Source organism: Colias philodice, chromosome 7 (genome assembly GCF_061535455.1).
Source record: "Colias philodice isolate Cphi_HAF_F1 chromosome 7, ilColPhil1 Martin Lab GWU primary, whole genome shotgun sequence".
Classification (NCBI taxonomy): Eukaryota; Metazoa; Arthropoda; class Insecta; order Lepidoptera; family Pieridae; genus Colias; species Colias philodice.
In genome coordinates this window covers 271549-292845 of record NC_143092.1, presented here as the reverse complement: position 1 = coordinate 292845, position 21297 = coordinate 271549, and the positions used below count along the sequence as shown (strand labels likewise).

Sequence of the window (21297 nt, the reverse complement as noted above, 5' to 3'; positions counted from 1 at the left end):
AAATCGGTTCAGCCGTTCACACGTGATGCCGTGACAACGCGAAACGGGTGCGGACCCGCCGCCTTTTTATAGCTCCCGCCGCGAAGCGCGTCGAACGCGGCAACTGATACACAAAAATAATCCTTATGGCATGTAATTCACGCGCGATGACTTATAGCGTATTTCATGTATAACTTTGGTGTTTCTACACCGATTTACATGATTCTTTTACTATAACCTGCCCAGGAGTATGAAGAATAATTGTGCCAAATTTCGTTAAAATCCGTCGTGTAGTTTTTGTTTCTATAACGAATATACAGACAGACAGACAGACAGACAGACAGACAGACAGACAAAAATTTTACTGATTGCATTTTTGGCGTCAGTAGCGATCCCTTATCACCCCTTCATAGTATTTTTTTAAATATATTTCATGTACAGAATTGGCCTCTCTACAGATTTATTATAAGTATAGATTACATACCTAAGTATATAATAACCATAAACTACAACAAGATTTATTCAAATCTAAAGAGGTTTCGACTTTCAATTGTAAATTTTCCTTAAGAGGCCGCCATGGGGAGGCGCCCTCCATGTATCACATGTTTACCTCTGTCTCGCCTTTGTGGCTTTTAATCTAACACTAATAAGCTGAAGCCTGTGACTAACACATTGCGATGCGATACAATTAACAGTATACAAAATACTTGGCTCATTTTTTGACATAGGTACGAAGGTGTACAACTTTATCATGTCATGAGGAATATTTTAATCATTCCAAAAAAGTTTAACCACTTACCTATGTACCTATCACGAACTAAATTTTTTATTATCTACACTTGGAATTAAAACTTGGAAATTGAAAACAAGTTTCTATACCTACTCTACATTGTTATTTTGAGATAACTATACCTACATACTATGGAATGTGTTTCATTTCTTATATTTGAAATTAACAAAAATTGAAAATGACTGACTAAAACTCAATATTTGAGGTAAGATTGTTTTCTTGTAAATTTTATTAGAAAATGCTATGAATTTCCGATTTATTACAAAAAATAGTTGCACTAGGTACCAGGGTTAATCAGTTTGTGTAGGTACTTGTCTTTTAAAAATATTAAATATATTAAGACAATATATTTTTATTGAATGGAAAATGTTGAATGAAAAAATTGAATGTAAAATGATCGAGTTAACCTGGTTCAAAACTAGATGGCGTTGCAACCAATATTTGTGAAAAATCCTTCATAAAGAAAAACATTTTAACCTAGGTAATAGGTATATTCCAACAATTTAACTATGAAAAAAACCTTAATCGTATTCTTATGACAGCACTTAAACTTCAATTGATTCTATATCCAAAATATCGTACGACAACCTTACTTTTCAGAACATCGTATCGACACCGTCACGCATTCGTATTACTTCCTGACGTTGTAATGAGGCACTCACACCTCGATTATAATTGCTAATGAGGCGTTAATACTCCCAAAAGCCTGCCACATTTGAACAGCCCTATTGAGTGGTAATAAGGTCGATGATTGCGTGTCAAGTGCGCAGGTTCGTTAAACCGAGGGAGCGAGGGGAGGCTGGTCTAATCGTAAAATATTATTGTTCACATCACAGAATTAATAAAATAATCCCGTTATATTTTATAGATCTGTAAAGTATTTATGAAATAAAAAAATATAAAGTATCTATCTTATTTGTTGAAAAAAAAAAGAAATGTTATAGCGCTGTCAATCAATATTACTATTAAAATAAATTACAATATGTACCTACTTATCTCTTTAAATGAGTTTTTTTGGTACATAATTTAACTAGCAAAACTATTCGTTAACTGGATATGTTTTTACTGTGATTTTAATTTGAGAAATATTTTGATAGAGTATGTGCAAGGAATACTTGAAACGATAATACACTTTATTTTGATGATTGCTTTTATCTATAGAGTGTGGATACAATATATAGCTTTAATATGTTGTTATTACACACTATAATAGCTCAATAGCTACCTGATATAAGTAAATGTAATAGTCATTCATTTTAAAACGAATGTAGATTATTATTATAATAATACAATCCCTCTTTCCACTGATTGCACCTTCATTCCATGTAATGATATCCAAAAAAATAGAAATATAAATAAATAAGTTTTACTACAGTATAAAACACCAAAATTAAATAAACATGATTAATATTTAATACGTCCTTACTTACATGTGTATAAATCGAATGTTTTTAAATTCTTAAGTCGATAATTAATGAAAAGTATGTATTGTATTTTAATATTTTGTAATGCTTTGGGGTAAAACCTGTTAATTACTTGTTATTATGAAATAAATAAATAAATAAGAGAAATCGACGATTTTGAAATAATATTAAATAATTTGGAAATTGAAGTATTGATAATATTTTAATATTTCTGACATGTCACCTTTACAACTTTGACTAGAAAGTCAGAATAATATTATGCTCGACCTTAAGACAAAACGAGATTAACTTTACATTTCGCCTTCTGAGACACTTATTTTGATACTATGTATTTAATTAAATTATAATTAAATGAAACAATAAAATAGATAATAATATAAATACATTATAACAACGTCTCAAAATATCCAAAAATTAAATTATTTTTCACGTAAAACTTCCAAAATAGGCAATAGAGATAAAATCTAAAACACGATCTTCAGCAATGTTCAGCCCTTACAGTTTCCTTATTTTACTATTAAAATTAATGTAAATATAAGAATTTTCTGCTCAGTAATGTAAACAATAATCCCTTATTATTAATATACATAAATAGTGTGAATTTTTAATTAAAGTTATACTTAAAATCAAAATATATCGAAGCGCATGGATAGGTCGACCTTAGTATGGTGTAGAGCATGCAGATTTACTTCATTTGTATTATTTTTTTACGAAAATACAATGTATCTTCGTCTTTAAAGGCGTATTACGATAGATGCACTAATTGCTGCATCGAAGAACATATAAAATTAACAAATTTATAATAAATTATAAATGTTATAGAGTATTTCTGGAGCGTGTGAAAGAGCAGATGCCAGAGAAATAGTAGACCTTTCGATGACAATTTAGTATATTTGCCTGACACTTGTTTCTCGGTTTGCTTAGTATATCACTTACACAGCTAGGGGAGATTGTTTGCACACAATTTTGCTTATTAGCACGTTTTTAGAAACGCTTACTTTGACATTCAATTCATTCCAAGTTCCTCGAGCACTAACTGGAGATCAATCGACAAATATTGGCCATTTGATTCAGTTGATTGGAAAATACGCTTAATTTTAGTATTCTTGATTATTCTGCAAATAAGAAAATGTATGATACCAGTAGGGTTGTCGAACAGAAGTTTCTATAAATCAATCTCGAAGTTGCTACGCGCGTAGATACTCTATTGCGCGGTTGTGTCGTAGATGTTTCGAAATGTGCTAAAATCGTTAATTTATTGATTATTTTTTATTAAAATATTAGTCAATAATATGGATGTTTATCATAATTTCATTGAAGAGTATTAGAATTGTAGAGGTAAGTTTCAAAGTTGAATGAACTTGAATTTTCTGCTCCTAAACATTCATATCAGAGTGATTACGACTGTTCGTAGAACTTTGCTCTATATGCTTTGCTCTACTCTACCATTTCTTTTTTTTTACTAATGAATGTCTAGGTTTTATTTCTTGCCTGTTTGTTATTTATACAAAAATCTTTTTATAAATAGGTAATTTAAGCTTTAACTTGAAAACTATGGCTGGTGTTTCGATTATAAACGAACATAACATGATAAAATCCATCTAAATTGATTGCTAAGATTTGATAAAGGAAAAAATAAGGACAACCATAAGCACGTTTAAAATTTTTTTGTTGAATAATATGAACATTATTTCTCTGTAAATACACGGCTTTATCGAATTCGTTAAGATTATTCAACTACCTATTCCACATATAACAAAATACTTCTGATTGAAGATTTACAAAATTATGATTTTCTACTTTACAAATTTCCAAGCCAAAAAGCTACTTCATTAACACGAAAAAAACTGAAACGCAAAATCAAACGGCGCCGAACTAAATCCGATACTTTCGTCGCAATAGTTGTTATTGTTACAGAACCACTTAGCCGAGACAACATCTCGCAAGATATTCGACACCGACCACATACCACATTCAAATATACCCTCTATCACAAGGGAATAGAGTTGATTTGTTTCTTTGTTGGAGGTGGGAGGACCGCAAATGTTACAGTAACTGATAACCTTGTAGCAGTTAATAATATCTATATTAACTAAGTGTGGAAACCTTCATGTTGACACCTCGAACCCTCGAACGGAACTGTTATTTTTTGGGCGACATTTTTTATTTATATCCCGTGCAATGTATAAGTTTACGGTGTCTAAATATAGGATGTTTGTGTGTGAATTTGGAGCAAACGTTTGAAAGTTTTTGAAGTGAAACTTCTTTTTCGGGGTTGGAAAAAAATTTAATGTAACACTTTATCGTTACGCGTGACATTTTTCCGTTACGCGCCATCTTGATTCGACGTATTTCTGTAAAATTGCATAAATTATTTTTTGAAAAATAAGGTCATAAAGAAGTTTCACTTCTTACGTGTGTACACTAGTACACGCACACATTTTTTTAAGAATTGTGTGAGGTTGTTACACAATATGTCTAGAATTTTTTTGGGTAAATAGATATGGGTAAATGGATATTAATAAACTGAGTAAATAAAGAAATGAATTAAAGCTTGAGAAGTAGAGCTTTCCTAATTAATAAAAGTATAACATTTTAGAAGAGTTCATACAGATGAAAGAATAAATTTTGCAGAGTGAGGTTTTTTTTTCTAAGATATAAAGAATAAGTAGTTGCAGAGTAAATTAAAAATAAAATGAAAATAGTCCTCTTGCATAAAGTTATTTTAGATGTCGATAATATTATGTCTTCGCAGTATCGTCTCCAATGGTACCTACTACCTACTAGAAGACAATTCATTAATGTAATTTAAACATTCGTAAAATCCATTTAAATACAATATGGTGTGCACTAACACATGGCGACGAGACGGTCAACAACCTAAAGATACGCTGTATAGTGTATACGTAACTACCCGACTAGCTGGCTAATTTTATATGATTTTCTATATTAATGTCTATTTATATAGGAAACAAGAATACGAAAACTATGATTATTAAAGAAACAGTTACGTTTACAAAGTCTCTACATTTTTTATTTAATAATTAATTCTTTGAAATTAACTAAATTTTCTCTTATGAAGGTATAATTTGAGAAAATTTACCTATTAGTTACCAGAGCCTAGATATATATTATACTCATAATTCAAATATAATTTATCAAGTCAAAAAGTTCAGCTAGATTCATAGTTAGAAAATTAATGATTTATTAGTGTAATACTTTTTGGTCCTACAAGTAACTTATTTGTACTATTAAACATGTTTTCGACGGCGCGAGTGTAGACCACTTCAACTTAAATTAATTAAAACTAATTGAGTTCTGTCACGGGTTGTTCCATGAATAGTAAGCTTTATTCAAGTCAAACCACCAAATTTGTAGCTGTTTTGTGTAAATTTAGTAGTATATTTTTTTATTATCTGTAGGCATGGACGTATAAAAAAAGACGGACGGTATATCGCCTAAACATTGAGTGAAGCCTAGTAATGGCGGCGAAACATCCATGTGTGTGTGCCATGTTGCCATGGCAACAGCTGTGTTGATGACAATGGCGGCTGTATTTTTTTCTATAAATTTTGCCGTAATAATTTTGTCATTAAAACATAAAAGAAATAACTTGCTTCCCTGTGGAATGTAATCCCTTGTGTTTTGTTATTTAAAATTGTACTGTTGCGACACCATTTAACCACGCAAGACGGCATTTTAAATATTTTTTGTGAAACAGTGACGCAGTTAACCAGTCGGTAGTTCACGACGTAATGGCGGCCGACTAGCTTACTATGGTGAGAGTGTGTGCGTGTTTATTGTCTTTACACGATCGCTAGCTTACTATGGTGGCTTCACGTTGTTTGTTCGTAATACGGCGTCCGTCTTTTTTTATACGTCCATGTCTGTAGGTACCTACTTAATTTTATGTTCAAATTTCTTACGTCTTTAGTCTCTGGTCTCTACACTTGACATTTTATATATTCAGAGTGTATAATTATATAAATAGCGCTGACACCATAATTTCCAAATTAAAAATGGCGTCTTTCTAAACAATAGCAACCGAAACGAGCATCGGGTTTCATTGTTTTAGGAACAATAAAAAGCGCGGCCATGTTGTTGGAAATGTCAATTCTGAATTCCTCCCCGCGGCGTTCCAAATATGAAATTCCCGCGTAGAAATGGCGGCAATTTTTTACAAATGGCTGCCGAGCCCTCGCTAGTCAGGTTGCTTTTCATAAACCACACAAGGGTTGCAAAACACATGTGAAATAAGCCAACGTAGACATTCCAGAATTTTCTGCCGCAAATCGATGGCGAGCGCGGGAAACTAAATACCTATACGTACTCTCTGTACCCCTACATAAAACTAGAACAACATAAAAATGAAAAAGGTACTGAAAAACACTTCAAGGCAAAACAAACGCGGTAAAATATCGTAGCATTAAAAAGCAAAGCCATATCAAAACCTAATGACGTAATTCGAGCGCCGGAACTATAACCTCTAATTTGCATCCAACAGGATCCTCACATCCCACCTAAGCGAATTGCCTCTAAAAATATTGTAACACCACTCTAGCGAGAAACGCCTCTATTAGCTGCAAATCAGGGTTCAATATCGGAAGTGAGGGTTTGATTTATGATATTGGCTGTGGGCCTGCGCCGTGACGTTTGCTGTTTGGCGTATCGCTAAGACAAAGGGGCGAGGAGTGAGGCGGGCGGGGTGAGGGGCGAGGGGAACGGGGGGTCGCCCCCCCACACCACCTCGAGCCACTTTCCTAAATCAGTACCGTGTATTGTTCAATATTAGTTCCTGGATAGGAATCCGCTCTTAGCTGGCTCATATTAAGGCATGCGTTTATTAAGACTGTAGATAGGTAGCCTACATACTACTGATTTTGAAGACTAGCAAATATTGAAGTTACAGAAATTTAGTTAGTCTCTATATCCAGTTACAAAATGTGGCAAAATAAACCCTTGTTTAAGTCTATGAAATGTTGTGATTAGGTATTTAAAACATACTTAAGCAAATAAATAAATTGTTAGAATCAAGATCCGAATAAAATACTAGTTCAGAGAGCTTATTGTAACTTAAATAAGTTATTTTGGAGTTGGAGCTTAATATGAATGAATGTGAATGGATGATGAAAATTGAATATTATGATGCCTAAGAAACACAGGATCAATGTGTGGTCAAATCTAGCTTGCAGATGGCCACTATATTTTAAGCATCCGCTAAGAAATAATTTTGTTAAATTCTACCTCCAAGGGGATAAAATAGGGGATGAAATTTTATCATATGAAAATTTCGCAACGAGCAATTCTTGCCGGATCTTCTCTGAAGAATCTGCTTTTCGAACCGATGGTAAATTTTAAATTATATTTTGAGTGAATAAATGTTTGAGTTTGAATTTGTAATTTGATTCGGTTAGATAAAGGAACATGCTACTTAAGCTGGCTACTATCATTTAGCAGATACAGTAGTCTGCTAAATTATGTGCATTTTTGACGTGACAACGTCTTATAATTCAATAGAGCCGGCTGCACGCACGAAAAAACATGACTCATGCGGCGTTACCTCGCTCTGAGGCGTTCCATGTAAGGCTTGAAGTGCAAGCGAGAGCACGGAACGAGCGACAAAGAAGCACAATCGGACGTTGTCACGTTCAACTGTCGTCAGTAAACCGACTTTACAGACAACCAATTTTTTTGTTCTTAAATTTAAAGCTTCGTATTTACTTCCGATTGTCTGTCTAATTTCCAAAAAAAAAATCGTATAGACTTTTATGTGATTGTAACTACTAGGTACCTAAAACCTTCCACGGAGTTGTAATAATAAATACAAGATATAAGAAACAACAAAAATAAGTACTAGGTACCTAGGTACCTACTGTTTGTATGCGATGGATGGTTTTATTTATAAATCTTCTCATCCAATAAATTTGATGAAATTTTTAAGCTAAGGCTACTTAAGTTTATTTTAAATTTATGTACGTTTATGTACCTACCTAGGAAAGTTTTACAATAATTTTCTATGATGGTTAATTAATTAAACGTATTGCACGACTTGACGTTTATTACAAGAAGAAATACTTACGAACATACTCCAATACGTTTGATTTTGTTACATAATATCTTATATATAAAATTCTCGTGTCACAATGTTAGTCTGCATACTCCTCCGAAACGGGTGGACCGATTCTCGTGAAATTTTCTGTGCATATCGGGTAAGTCTGAGAATCGGCCAACATCTATTTTTCATATGTACCACGGGCGAAGCCGGGGCGGACCGCTAGTAACTTATAGACTTACCTGTTTACATTGCATAACACAACAAAATCATCAAACAAAAAGCACACAGAATTACTACAATTAACAAATAAACTTAATTAACTTAAACCGTTACTTACCAAGGCACAATAACTTTCAATAACGAAACATAACTAAACTGTTACTAAGGCACATTCCAAATTACAATCATCCAATAATTAAATTACCGTAATTAATAAAAACAACCACTGACCTGAGAGGTGCGTCTGCGAGGGACTGTAGGGAGACTTGATTTGCGGGAACCCTGCAAGAATTGCATTCAGTTACAATTTGTTACAGGAATCTTAATTTGCTAGGGGCGGCTTTCAGTTACATTAAGATGTATCTTTGTCTTTGATTAAAGTACACATACAGTTAAAACAATTTCAATACTATAAGTATATATACACACATAATGTTATAAGTACCCTACAGAGTGAACATCCTTAGTAAATACTCTTACGATTTTTATTGCTATTTACGTGTAAAAAGTGAATTTATCCAAAGTGTTTTCTGCCTATAACATAAAGCAAGCAAACTGTGACATAATTGTGTTGTGCTTTCCATGATTTGAACAATTTAACAAGTGATTTAAAGCAATAACGAAAATAAAACTTGACAAAATCATTAATCCTGCATGTCGTAAGGAGCGACTCATAAAAACGCGTAAGCGACACCATCTGCACGGCGCTTACGCCGTTCTTCGCACCAACATTTGCATTTGCATTTTTCGAAGGCGGCACTAAACTGGGTGATTATTACTTAAAAGTTTTAAAACATATTACTTTTTGGCTCGGAATTCATTCAATACATTGAATACATATATTTATTTAGCAGTATTTATTACTGTTCATCTTTGTTATTGAAATGGATAAGATTACATGGGGATGCTGCAAACCTGAGTGTACTGTGCTTACAGTACGTATATATGTAGAATTGCACTGGCTCACCACTACACTCAATAGTGCGGGAACACGTCCATTCCAGTCCGGCATCGGCCGTCGACTGACTAATGACAGCTATAAGCTGTCCCCACCACTGGTGTACGTGAGACAATGTATATATCTATTTCATAGATACACTACATCCCTTCCTTTTTCAAAATTAATTAATTTTCGCTCCAAATAATCACATAATGAAAAATTATAGAATTATACAGTTATCAAGTTATTAATCAATAATTCCCAATAGAACTTTGAAACCTAAGTTAATGAAGAACTCTTAAAATCAGAACATACTTATCAAACCTACTCGTTTGATACTTGATAAACTCATTCCGTACTAGCTTCCACCCCTGCCCTTCCTTTTCAAAAAAATTTTTTTTTTCTATTTTCAAACGAATATTGTATAGAAGTGTATAACATTATCCAACATTTTATAAACAGCGTCTGTCCTTCAAAATGATTAGACATTTTGTAGTATTCGACAGTTCAACAAAGGAGAATGACCACGGGTGGCATCGGCAAAATTTTAGTTGTGCCACGTATTCGCGATATTGTTAATTCCTATTTGCATTTACAATGATCATATGTATCAATATTAAGTCTAAATAATACCGAATAAATAGAAATAAAAGTAAAAGTTTTTGTTTTGACACATATATCTATCTCTCTAGCAAGCATCCTGCGTCATATGTCATAGTATCTATTTGAAATGAATGTTGAATGAATGTGTTCGACGCATTGTTTGACGTTCTTTTGAAATAATGTTTATTACGATTCACTTTTCACATTTGTCTTGTAAATCAAAATATTACCTATGTAATAAATGTAAAACTTAACGTTCATCGTTAGTTTAAACTCGATAAATTATTTTTTTAAAGAAAACTTTAATCGTTTCTAAAAGTACCAACATCAAACTTCAAATTGAGCTATATTTCATCTTGACACAACAAGTTTGATTGCGATACCAAGTGCCATAGTCACTTGGGCAATCTCCTTTTTGACAATTATAGAAAATATGACATTGTTATCTAAATTTACAAATTTTGGCTTGCTCAAAAAATAGTACAAAACTTATTATTGAACTTCATGTTTTTACTACCTAACCTAAGTTTAAAGTATCTGCATATCTTCAAACTTATTAACTTTATTCTTATTCTTATTTTTTTTTTTTTTTTAATATCAGCAAATTTGTAAGTGGCCAAGATTCCGTACTGATGAGTGTACACCACCAAATTCAATGCTACATGTTTATATTGATTATTACTCAAACTGCAAATGTCTCAATGTTTAGGATTTGCGTTCTGAATTCTAAAGCTACACAATTACCTACTAAAAACGTGTTCAGTTTCTCCTTTAAACCAATTGACTTTATCTGACGATAATACTATTATGTATTATGTATATGCCAATAACCGTGCTATTTTTGTATTTTTTGTGTAAACAATCTAAATATCTTAATCTTCAACAGACCCAAACATTCTTGAGATCTAAGTACCTTTTGTTTGAATTCTAAATTACCTTAAACAATACAATAAATGAACAACCTTCAAAAACCAATTCAAGATACGTATTCTAACCATAGGATCTACGTTATGTCAGCTGCTTATCTAAACACGTAATTATCTGTTACATTTTATTATGAACTGCGTAAATAAGAAAGTATTAAAATATGCGAGTATTAAGTGTTTCGATTTACCTTCTATTCGATTAAATTAAACCTGCCTCTTTTTCATAGTCAATTAGGCACTGTACATCACGTTTTTTCATTAAGTATACATTAAAGTCAAATGGAAATCACGCCTTAATCAAAAGTTACGAAAAACTTATTAAATCTCTTGATGCAACTATGTACTTAACGCATTACTTTTCATCTTTATTCAAGTAGTTATAAAGCTGTCTTTGCATAGCATGTCATTTCGATTTGTCAAGGGTAAGATCTGTCGACTAGTACCTACGTACTAACGTGGGTAGTCAAGAAATCAATTCAAAATAATTCGCAAATGGTTTTTCATTATAATATATGGACAAGTGAATGTTTACCGTTTACGTTCAATTCAATGACTTTCGTTGCTAGTGTTAACTTGCTAACTACAAAACCGTTAAGGTATATTTAAATTCATATTATCATCATTATTTGCGGAATGTAATTACAAATATATTACCTATATACACTATATACAAGTTATAAGATTCTTAATCCTTTCACTCGTAGTTGAACGAGAAATTATTTATATTTTAAATTACATTAAACAATATTAGGTAGGTATGTCACTAGTGTTATTTCGATACATAACGAAATTACTCTTATAATATTATTATTGCAAATGCATGTCCAATATGATGTCAATAATTAATAAGTAAGTAAGTGTGTAAGTAATTTATCAACCCTGTCTGCAATATATTTATAGGTAGATGTTTAAAACTGTCTGGTATTTATGAAGGTAGATTGTAATACTTCTAGAATTTAAACTATTTTTGCAGTATAAACTTTACACGTTGCTAATATAGTTTATTCTGATATCTGGTCATAATTTGAGTATTTATTCCTCCTTTTTTTCGTGCAATTAATATGAAAGACGTGCTTACGCCACAGGATTTATTTTTTTGAAATATGTATCATGAATTACTGATGTAGATCATCAGTAGGTTCCAAACTACGTGAAATACTAGTAATATCACACGAGATAATAATTATATAACTACGTAAAACGTTGGGTTAAATTTAATGTAATAAGATTTAACTACACACTGGTTTTGTACGTTACAACCTACAACAAAATCTGTTCAGTATTACCATCGCATCATTGTGAAGTTACTACAGTTTGAAAACTTACTTTATTTTCTAATTGCACACTCAATGTGAAATTATATTATCTACTGACCGTTTTATGTGAATGATTGCAATACAGATTAGTTTGGTACCAGTCACCCAGTTATACGTCACCCTGGATTCCGATGAGCACCGGCTGGATGTGTTGACACGTTGCTTGACGTGGTAGCGGACACCAGGCATGGTGTCGCGGACCCAGATGTGATGTCACGGTACCTAGGATATCGTGTTGCGTATCAACGAATGATACTCGATGCATGACGCTCGAAGCTCGACTCCTGCGGTGCACGACGCGATGACATGGCGTTCGAAGCGGTGGTGAGAGCGGCAGCGCCATCCATGCTGCGCAAAGTGAAGTTGCCGGCCTGCTGGCACTTGTCGACCTCGACAGTGGACACCTTACCTTTGGCACCAACCAAAGAGTAACACGTAGAATTACTGTTGGATACATTTTCCCATTGAAAACGTTCGAATGTAAAGTAGCCTCGTCCCGATGGCACACCTCCCATTTAAGGAATGTCAATTTCTCCTATTCAAAGGAAATCCATACCTCCTTTTAAAAGGAAATCGATACCTCCTATTTAAAGGAAATCAATACTTCCTATTTAAGGGAAGTCACTACCTCCTATTTAAAGGAAGTCCATACCTCCTATTTATAGGGAATCAACACCTCCTATTTATAGGGAATCTATACCTCCTATTTATAGGGAATCAATACCTCCTATTCAAAGGAAGTCCCTACCTCCTATTTAAAGGAAGTCATCTTTCTTTCTTTCTTTCATACCTCCTATATATAGGGAATCAATACCTCCTATTCAAAGGAAGTCCCTACCTCCTATTTAAAGGAAGTCTTCTTTCTTTCTTTCTTTCATACCTCCTATATATAGGGAATCCATACCTCCTATTCAAAGGAAGTCCCTACCTCCTATTTAAAGGAAGTCCATACTACCAATTTAATGGAAGTCCATACTTCCAATTTAATGGAAGTCAATACCTCCAATTTAATGGAAGTCCATCTATTTTCATTTCAAATAGAATATGAAATTCAAACGAGTTTACTCGTCGTCGTCGTTTCAGCCGTGGAACGTCCACTGCTGGACGGCCTGCATCCAGTGACTCCCAGCCACTCGAACCAGGTCGTCTGTCCATCTTGTGGGAGGTCGTCCCACGCTTAGCCGCCCAATTTACATGTAATGTCATAATAATATAAAATTATAACCATGGCGGTTGCGAGTCCATAATACTTTGTCACATCTTGGTAATTACTACAGGTTACCACTTGTATTTATATTGTGGCTTTTTATGCATTAAACAAACATGGATATATATTAATTTACCCAATCTATTTATAGTCTAACGACATTTTAAATATTTATTTCCAATTTCTAATTTAACGAAATTAGTTACAGATAAGTAGCAGTCGTGAAAACGTTAAGACACTTAAATAGTTTGCCACTTGAATAATATAATAAAACTAGGTGTGGCTAACACACAGTATTTTAGTGTATGCATTTTTATAATATTATGTATATATTACTCAAACAAGTATTTCAAATATTTTATTTCATATTTATATTCGCATTTAACGAGTCGCAGTATAAGCGTTGTATGCGTTCTGCGGCTAAAATATTCATTATTGTGCGGGTAGTTCTAAAATGTTTCAATACAGTTTAATTCTGTTTAAATTTAAAATCGTTCGTTCTTATTCCTTGTCTATTTGTTTTTATCAGCATTTATTGTTTAATTTCTAATAAGTGTATTATGAATTCAGTGTGTACATAGTAAGTATATACTTATTTTTTCTCCTTCTGAGTGGAACAAATAAGCGAAATTAAATAGTGAGTGAGTAATTATTTACCAACAACCTAAACACGGTAATTAGTCATTAAATATCTATTATCACAGAAGCCTCTAAACTAGGTTTCCTCAATGTGAGTGTGTGACCATATAATTAACTCAAAATAACAAGAAGTTTAACCTCTCCTGATTACATTATATTATGCTCACAGGATGTCTTGAAAATAAATTACTTAAATTCAATAAATTATATTATATTATATTCAATAAATTATTCAAACAAAAATAACTGCGTATTCTAATTACTTACTAGATTAAAATTCGAAAGATTTTATTTTTATTTTGTCGTTCTATTTTAACTTGTGAAGGATTTTGGATAAGATTGAAATTGCATTTGTATTTAATATGAACCAACGGACGTAATAGTTATTCTGTCTTTAACATTTCAAAATGAATTCTGGTATGTTACTACATACCCTCTCCCTTTTTTATTAAATTTCTTAAAACTTTTTATTGCACGCGTACTCTTTATAATATTGTAACACTGACCTTTTACCTCGTCGCCACTTGTACTGTGCTTACAGTACGTATATATGTAGAATTGCACTGGCTCACCACTACACTCAATAGTGCGGGAACACGTCCATTCCAGTCCGGCATCGGCCGTCGACTGACTAATGACAGCTATAAGCTGTCCCCACCACTGGTGTACGTGAGACAATGTATATATCTATTTCATAGATACACTACACTGAGAATGAGAAAGAACCATCTGATGATTTTATTTTATGTTTAAAATGCAAAAAGAAATATCACAACGCCTGTATTTCACTCGAAAATACAAGCCTTGCTGCAGAGACTCGGGCTAACTGGTATTGTCCGGAATGTGTTTGTTCTGAGCCTAAAACAATAAAAAATGATAATACTCCGATAAGAAATAATATCACCACCACGAGAGGAAGTAAAAGACAAGCTCTTAACTCTCCGCCTATGCATATAAATCTGATGCCTATCTCACGCGACGATGTCCGGGAGGTGGTGCAAGAAGTACTCCAAGACACTCTCAATAATTTTCTAACTAAAATACACGAAGACTTTTTAAAGACTCTTAACAAAGAACTCAAACCTATTCGCGAAGAATTGAGGGTTTTCTCTGATTCTATGACTTTTATTAATTCCGAGTTTGAGGAAATAAAGAAAGAGCATGAAGTAAGTAGAACGAAGTTAATATTCTTGGAAAAAGAGAATGAAAACCTCAAATGCGCTTTAAATGACCTGCTTTCTCGTAGTAACCAAATTGAACAATATATTCGTCAAAATAACTGTGAAATCCAGTGTGTTCCTGAACACAAAAACGAAAATCTGATGCAAATTATAATGGATCTCGGAAAACGAGTGGGGTATGAGTTAAATGAGAAAGATGTTCTTAACTGCACTCGTACAGCGAAAAAGGATAGAACCAACACACGCCCACGTTCCATAGTGCTACAACTCGCGTCTCCCAGATTACGCGACCACCTCCTTGCCGCAGTAGCCTCTCACAACAAAAAAAATCCCCAGAACAAGCTCAATAGCTCTGACCTGAAAATTCCTGGAAAACCAACTCCGATATACATCAGCGAACATCTGTCTCCAGCCAATAAGCTTCTACATGCTGCAACGAGGATTAAAGCGAAAAATCTGGGCTATAGATTTGTATGGGTACGTAATGGGCGGATATTTTTACGCAAAAATGAAGAGTCTGGTTATATACTAGTCACCTCAAAACAGGTCTTAGATAAATTAGAATAATTTCACGTCAATATGAAGCAAGTTAATGGTAATAATCACAAATAAAATTCGGGTCTCTCAAAATTTACTATCAGAACACACGCGGATTAAAAAGCAAAACAAATGAATTCTACAGACAAATAGTTTGCAACGATTATGATTTGGTTATATTAACAGAAACATGGCTTAACAGTGGTATTACCAATAACGAGCTTTTTGACGATAGGTATATTGTGTACAGAAGGGATAGAAGTGACACTTGTTACTCACATAAAAAAGATGGTGGAGGGGTATTAATAGCTGTCTCGAAAGATATCACCTCGAAACGCTATTCCCACTGGGAATCGGCACTAGAAGACCTATGGGTCGTTATTAATGTAAATGAATCTAATAATGTATCTTATAAAATCGCTATCTGTGTCGTCTATTTGTCACCACCGGTCAACCCCCAAATGTTAGATCTATTTATTGATAACTGTAATAAAGTGCTCGAGATTAATGCAAGTATATGTATCTTAGGGGATTTTAATCTGGGTACTATTGATTGGAGTTTGTTGGGTTCAAATGATGTTTTATCCCCTAAAATATGTCAAACACTCGTTGATTTTATTAATGCTAATGGTTTTAAGCAACATAATCATATCGTAAATGCATTAAATAGAATTCTTGATCTGGTTATTAGCGACTTACCTTTTTGTTCAGTGTATCAGGCCCAGAATACCCTGAGTGTCTTAGATCCTCATCATCCAGCCCTCGATATTGATATTTCTTTAGCCACGGAACAAAAACTACCTTACAATAAATCCAATGTTAAATTTAACTTTTATAAAGCCGACTACACAATGATACGCCAAGAATTATCTCAATATAACTGGAATATTTTAAATCAATATGATGACGTGAACTTGATGCTAACTATATTTTACGAGAAAATCCTTCAAGTTATCCATAAATATGTGCCCCGGATTAACACTAAAAAATATCGATACCCGCCATGGTTTAGTAGTAAACTTATTAGACTGTTAAAAGAGAAATTTAACAAAAGACGCCGCTTTAAAAAATATAAAAACCCCCTAGACGCATTCGAACTGGATCTCTTAAGTGCACGATGTACACGCTTGGCAACGGATTGTTACAATAAATATATTAATTCTTTGGAAACACAAATAAATGAAAACCCGAGATACTTCTGGTCCTATATTAAGGCCAAGCGCGGAGGCACTAGCAGTTATCCAAGTTCAATTTCCCACGAAGATGTATCTACCTCAGACGGACACCAAATCTGCGAGCTCTTCTCAACATTTTTTCAATCTATATACACAACATCCACTAACCAAAATTCCAAAGATCCAAATTATAATAGTTACTGTAATAATAATAACAACATTATTTTAACTCTTCCGATCATAGAACATAATATGCTTCTAAAGAAACTCAGATCTGTTAATATTCACAAAGGTAGCGGCTCAGATAATATTGCACCATACTTTGTGGCGTCCTGTGCTGAATCCTTGGTTAAACCACTTTTGATTATTTATAATGCATCTCTTCGCACAGGAATTTTCCCTGAGCGATGGAAAATATCTAAAGTGGTACCGATACACAAATCTGATGATTCCAATCTTGTAATAAATTATAGGCCCATCTCACTTCTTCCAATCTTTGCCAAGATATTTGAATCCCTTTTATGTCCGTATCTCAATGAACACTTCAATAAATTCATGACTTGTAGACAGCACGGATTCGTCCAAGGTAGATCCACCGTAACAAATCTAGTTGACTTCAACGAAGATATAGCTGAGGCTCTCGACTCGAATAAGCAAATCGATGCCATCTACACAGACCTGAGTAAAGCATTTGATCGCGTTCCTCATCATATTCTACTCAGTAAATTAAACGGATATGGCGTATCTCATGCTTTTCTCAAATGGTTTGAGTCGTACCTGAGTGATCGCACATTTTTTGTAGTTGTTAATGGCTACAGCTCGCTGCCTCGCTACATCACATCCGGTGTACCTCAGGGATCCCACCTAAGTCCAATCCTTTTTAACGTATTCATTAACGATGCACCCTCATGCTTCAAATTTTCAAATAGCTTTATGTATGCTGATGACATTAAGTTTAGTAGAGTGATAGAAAATATTGAAGATGCATATAAATTACAATCTGATCTAAATAGTTTTCTTAGTTGGTGCCACCAAAATGATATGGAGATCAATGCAAAAAAATGTAACTTCATAAGGTTCACAAGGAAATTAAATTCAATAAACTATAATTACAGTATAGGCGACCATAAAATTCAAGAAAAAAGCTTGGTCCGTGACTTGGGTGTTTTATTGGATAGCAAACTAACATACTTACAACACATAGACAATATTACTGCTCGCGCCTCTAAAATGTTGGGTTTTATTATGAGGAACTCCAAAGGATTTAGAAATTATAAAACTAAAGTTACATTGTATAACAGCCTCGTGCGCAGTGTATTAGAATATTGTTCTACTGTCTGGAGGCCACACTACGCCACACACACTTTACGTCTCGAACGCATCCAAAAGAGATTTTTATGGCATTTACTACATAATTGCGGAACACCAAGAAAAAAACCACACTCATATAATGACCGACTGACTTACTTCAACATGAACTCGCTCGAAGATCGAAGAGACATTATTGATCTACTTTTCGTCTCTAAACTTTTTAATAATAAAATTAACTGTCCCCAATTACTAGCAAGATTCAACATTCGTGTACCGGCTAGATATCCCCGCTTTAAAATAACCCCCTTAGCTCCTCCACTCCGCAAATCCGTTTCCGGGGCCAACTCCCCACTACCCAGACTATCAAAAATTATCAATAAATACAGTGATAAAATCGACATCTTCTTCCATACACCCAACAAGCTCCGTTCTATAGTGAAGGATATACAAAAATTGAAACCTTAAATTGTTGTCATCATCTATCATCTGTTAATCAAAAATTCTTATTCTTTTAATAATAAAAATAATTTTGTATTATACTCTTAAGAATAGCTCTGTATAATTGGCGCATGCTGTGTTGACCTCTAATTATTTGTTACTTTATCGCAAGAACTATATGTTATATAATAATTATTATATTAAGGAATCATTGTAAACAAATGTTGGTTGACCAAATAAATAAATAAATAAATACTTAATATCATTAGAATAGTGTGGGTCAATAATTGATACTGACTATTTATAGTCAGTATTAATTGAGCTACCTACTGGTGTAAGAATATTAAAAATTGGTTGAGCAGTTTGTGAGTTAATTCACACAAATATGCACACTTACTTATAAACAATGAAATCTTTACTTGTTTTCGAAAATTGTAATAATAATAATTAGACAATAGATAAATAAGAATAAGTTTAAATATTACCTAGTGATGAAAACGCACATATTAGATAAATAGTTACTTTGTATTACCTCTTGATAGAACTGCATTTATATTAACATTTATATTTTCAAAATTAAATGCGCTCAATTCATAAGCTTTACACATTTGTTTTTTTTATTAACTATAAAATAATTACTTTAATTTTGAAAATATAAATGTCTAAAGCAAGAAATAATTTACATACAATATTCATTTTTAAAACTTACTAGCGGTCCGCCCCGGCTTCGCCCGTGGTACATGTTTACGTTTTCTCTACGTAAGAACCATCCTCGCACTTCAAGGAATATAATAAAAAAAGAATTATCGAAATCGGTTCAGCCGTTCTCGAGTTATGCGCTTACCAACACATTTTGCGATTCATTTTTATATATAAGAAGAAGATATGTATATATATATATATTTTATGACGTTTAAAACTGACATTTTTCTATTTATTTTTTTATGTACAGGAGTTTGTAAACTTTAGTTATGTGAGTGTCCAATGATATTTTGTTCATTTAATCTCATAAATTAAAATTTAAAATTCTACTATTTGTTTTTCTTCCTGCATGTAGAGTTCGTGTAATACGTTCGATCTTCAATAAATTAATGTTTTGCCGATTAATTATTTAATTAAGTTAGTTATTAGTAGTTTATGTCTCTCCTTATTTTTTATTTTACGCTAGCATTAGGTACATTTTAAACTTTGGCTTTAAATGATATAGTGAAATAATGTGTTAAAGTCTTTAATTCCTTAATTTAATTAACGTTAACAACCAATACATTTCACAAATCATTAATTAAAATATAACCTACAACTAATCGTACCCACAAATTCACAAACACACAGCTTGTCAAACGATCTATCAACACTTAGCACAGTCTATTGTAGGTACATTTGGCACATTGCGTAGACCAAGATCAAATTTCAGATGAGATAAAAACGCGAACAAAGAATCGAATTTAGATCGTGTTAGACAAAGGAAAGCTAAGACGATGTTTTTTTTACAATTTCACGAGTTAACAAAGGTTAAATACTTCCTCAATTATGTGGAAAATGTATGCATTGTCCGTTCCGTTGAAAGGTTTGGAGAAATTTAATAGTTTGGAAAATATGCCTGATGTTGTGGTTGTGTCCATGTTTACTGGGTTTTTGTAGCGTGACTATAATAGAGTTCATACTATATTGAATATGAATAATATAGTTTTATTTTGAATTATATATTACGTTTTGAAAAGTACTGAAATAACATGATGAAATATGGACTAGTAAGCTTTCCACAGCAAAACCTTCAAAACCTATAAAGATTTCACTTTTTACCGAAAATAATAAAATTATGCACAAAATCTTTAAATTTTAAGGACGTAGATGTAACTCATAAATTATATTAATATCACATTATGTTAATTTGGCTTTTCAGAGCTCTACGCTACTTATATCTATTACAAAAATAAATTCATTTTTAGTTCATCACGGGATGATATCATAAACATGGACGTATAAAAAAAGACGGACGCCGTATTACGAACAAACAACGTGAAGCCACCATAGTAAGCTAGCGATCGTGTAAAGACAATAAACACGCACACACTCTCACCATAGTAAGCTAGTCGGCCGCCATTACGTCGTGAACTACCGACTGATTAACTGCGTCACTGTTTCACAAAAAATATTTAAAATGCCGTCTTGCGTGGTTAAATGGTGTCGCAACAGTACAATTTTAAATAACAAAACACGAGGGATTACATTCCACAGGGAAGCAAGTTATTTTTTTTATGTTTTAATGCCAAAATTATTACGGCAAAATTTATAGAAAAAAATACAGCCGCCATTGTCAACAGGACAGCTGTTGCCATGGCAACATGGCACACACACATGGATGTTTCGCCGCCATTACTAGGCTTCACTCAATGTTTATGCGATATACCGTCCGTCTTTTTTTATACGTCCATGATCATAAAATGATTATTTAGTCAAATTCAAATAATGAATTTTGCCAGCTGTTTATTCTGTTTGTTGCTATCTCTATTTTTCATACCTTAACAATTTATTAAGCTCTCGTTTTTAAATCTTT

General features: G+C 33.1%; 1 protein-coding gene across 3 annotated transcripts in view; it reads right to left on the bottom strand.

Annotated features, from left to right (window-relative positions):
• Vsx2 (Visual system homeobox 2) overlaps positions 1–21297 on the bottom strand; it is a 104119-nt gene that overhangs the window by 56061 nt on the left and 26761 nt on the right. For all 3 annotated transcript variants that reach the window (XM_089697045.1, XM_089697043.1, XM_089697044.1), the window contains exon 2: positions 8699–8749. In XM_089697045.1, coding sequence (XP_089553171.1) covers positions 8699–8749 — 51 coding nt within the window. The remainder of the gene's footprint in view (positions 1–8698; positions 8750–21297) is intronic.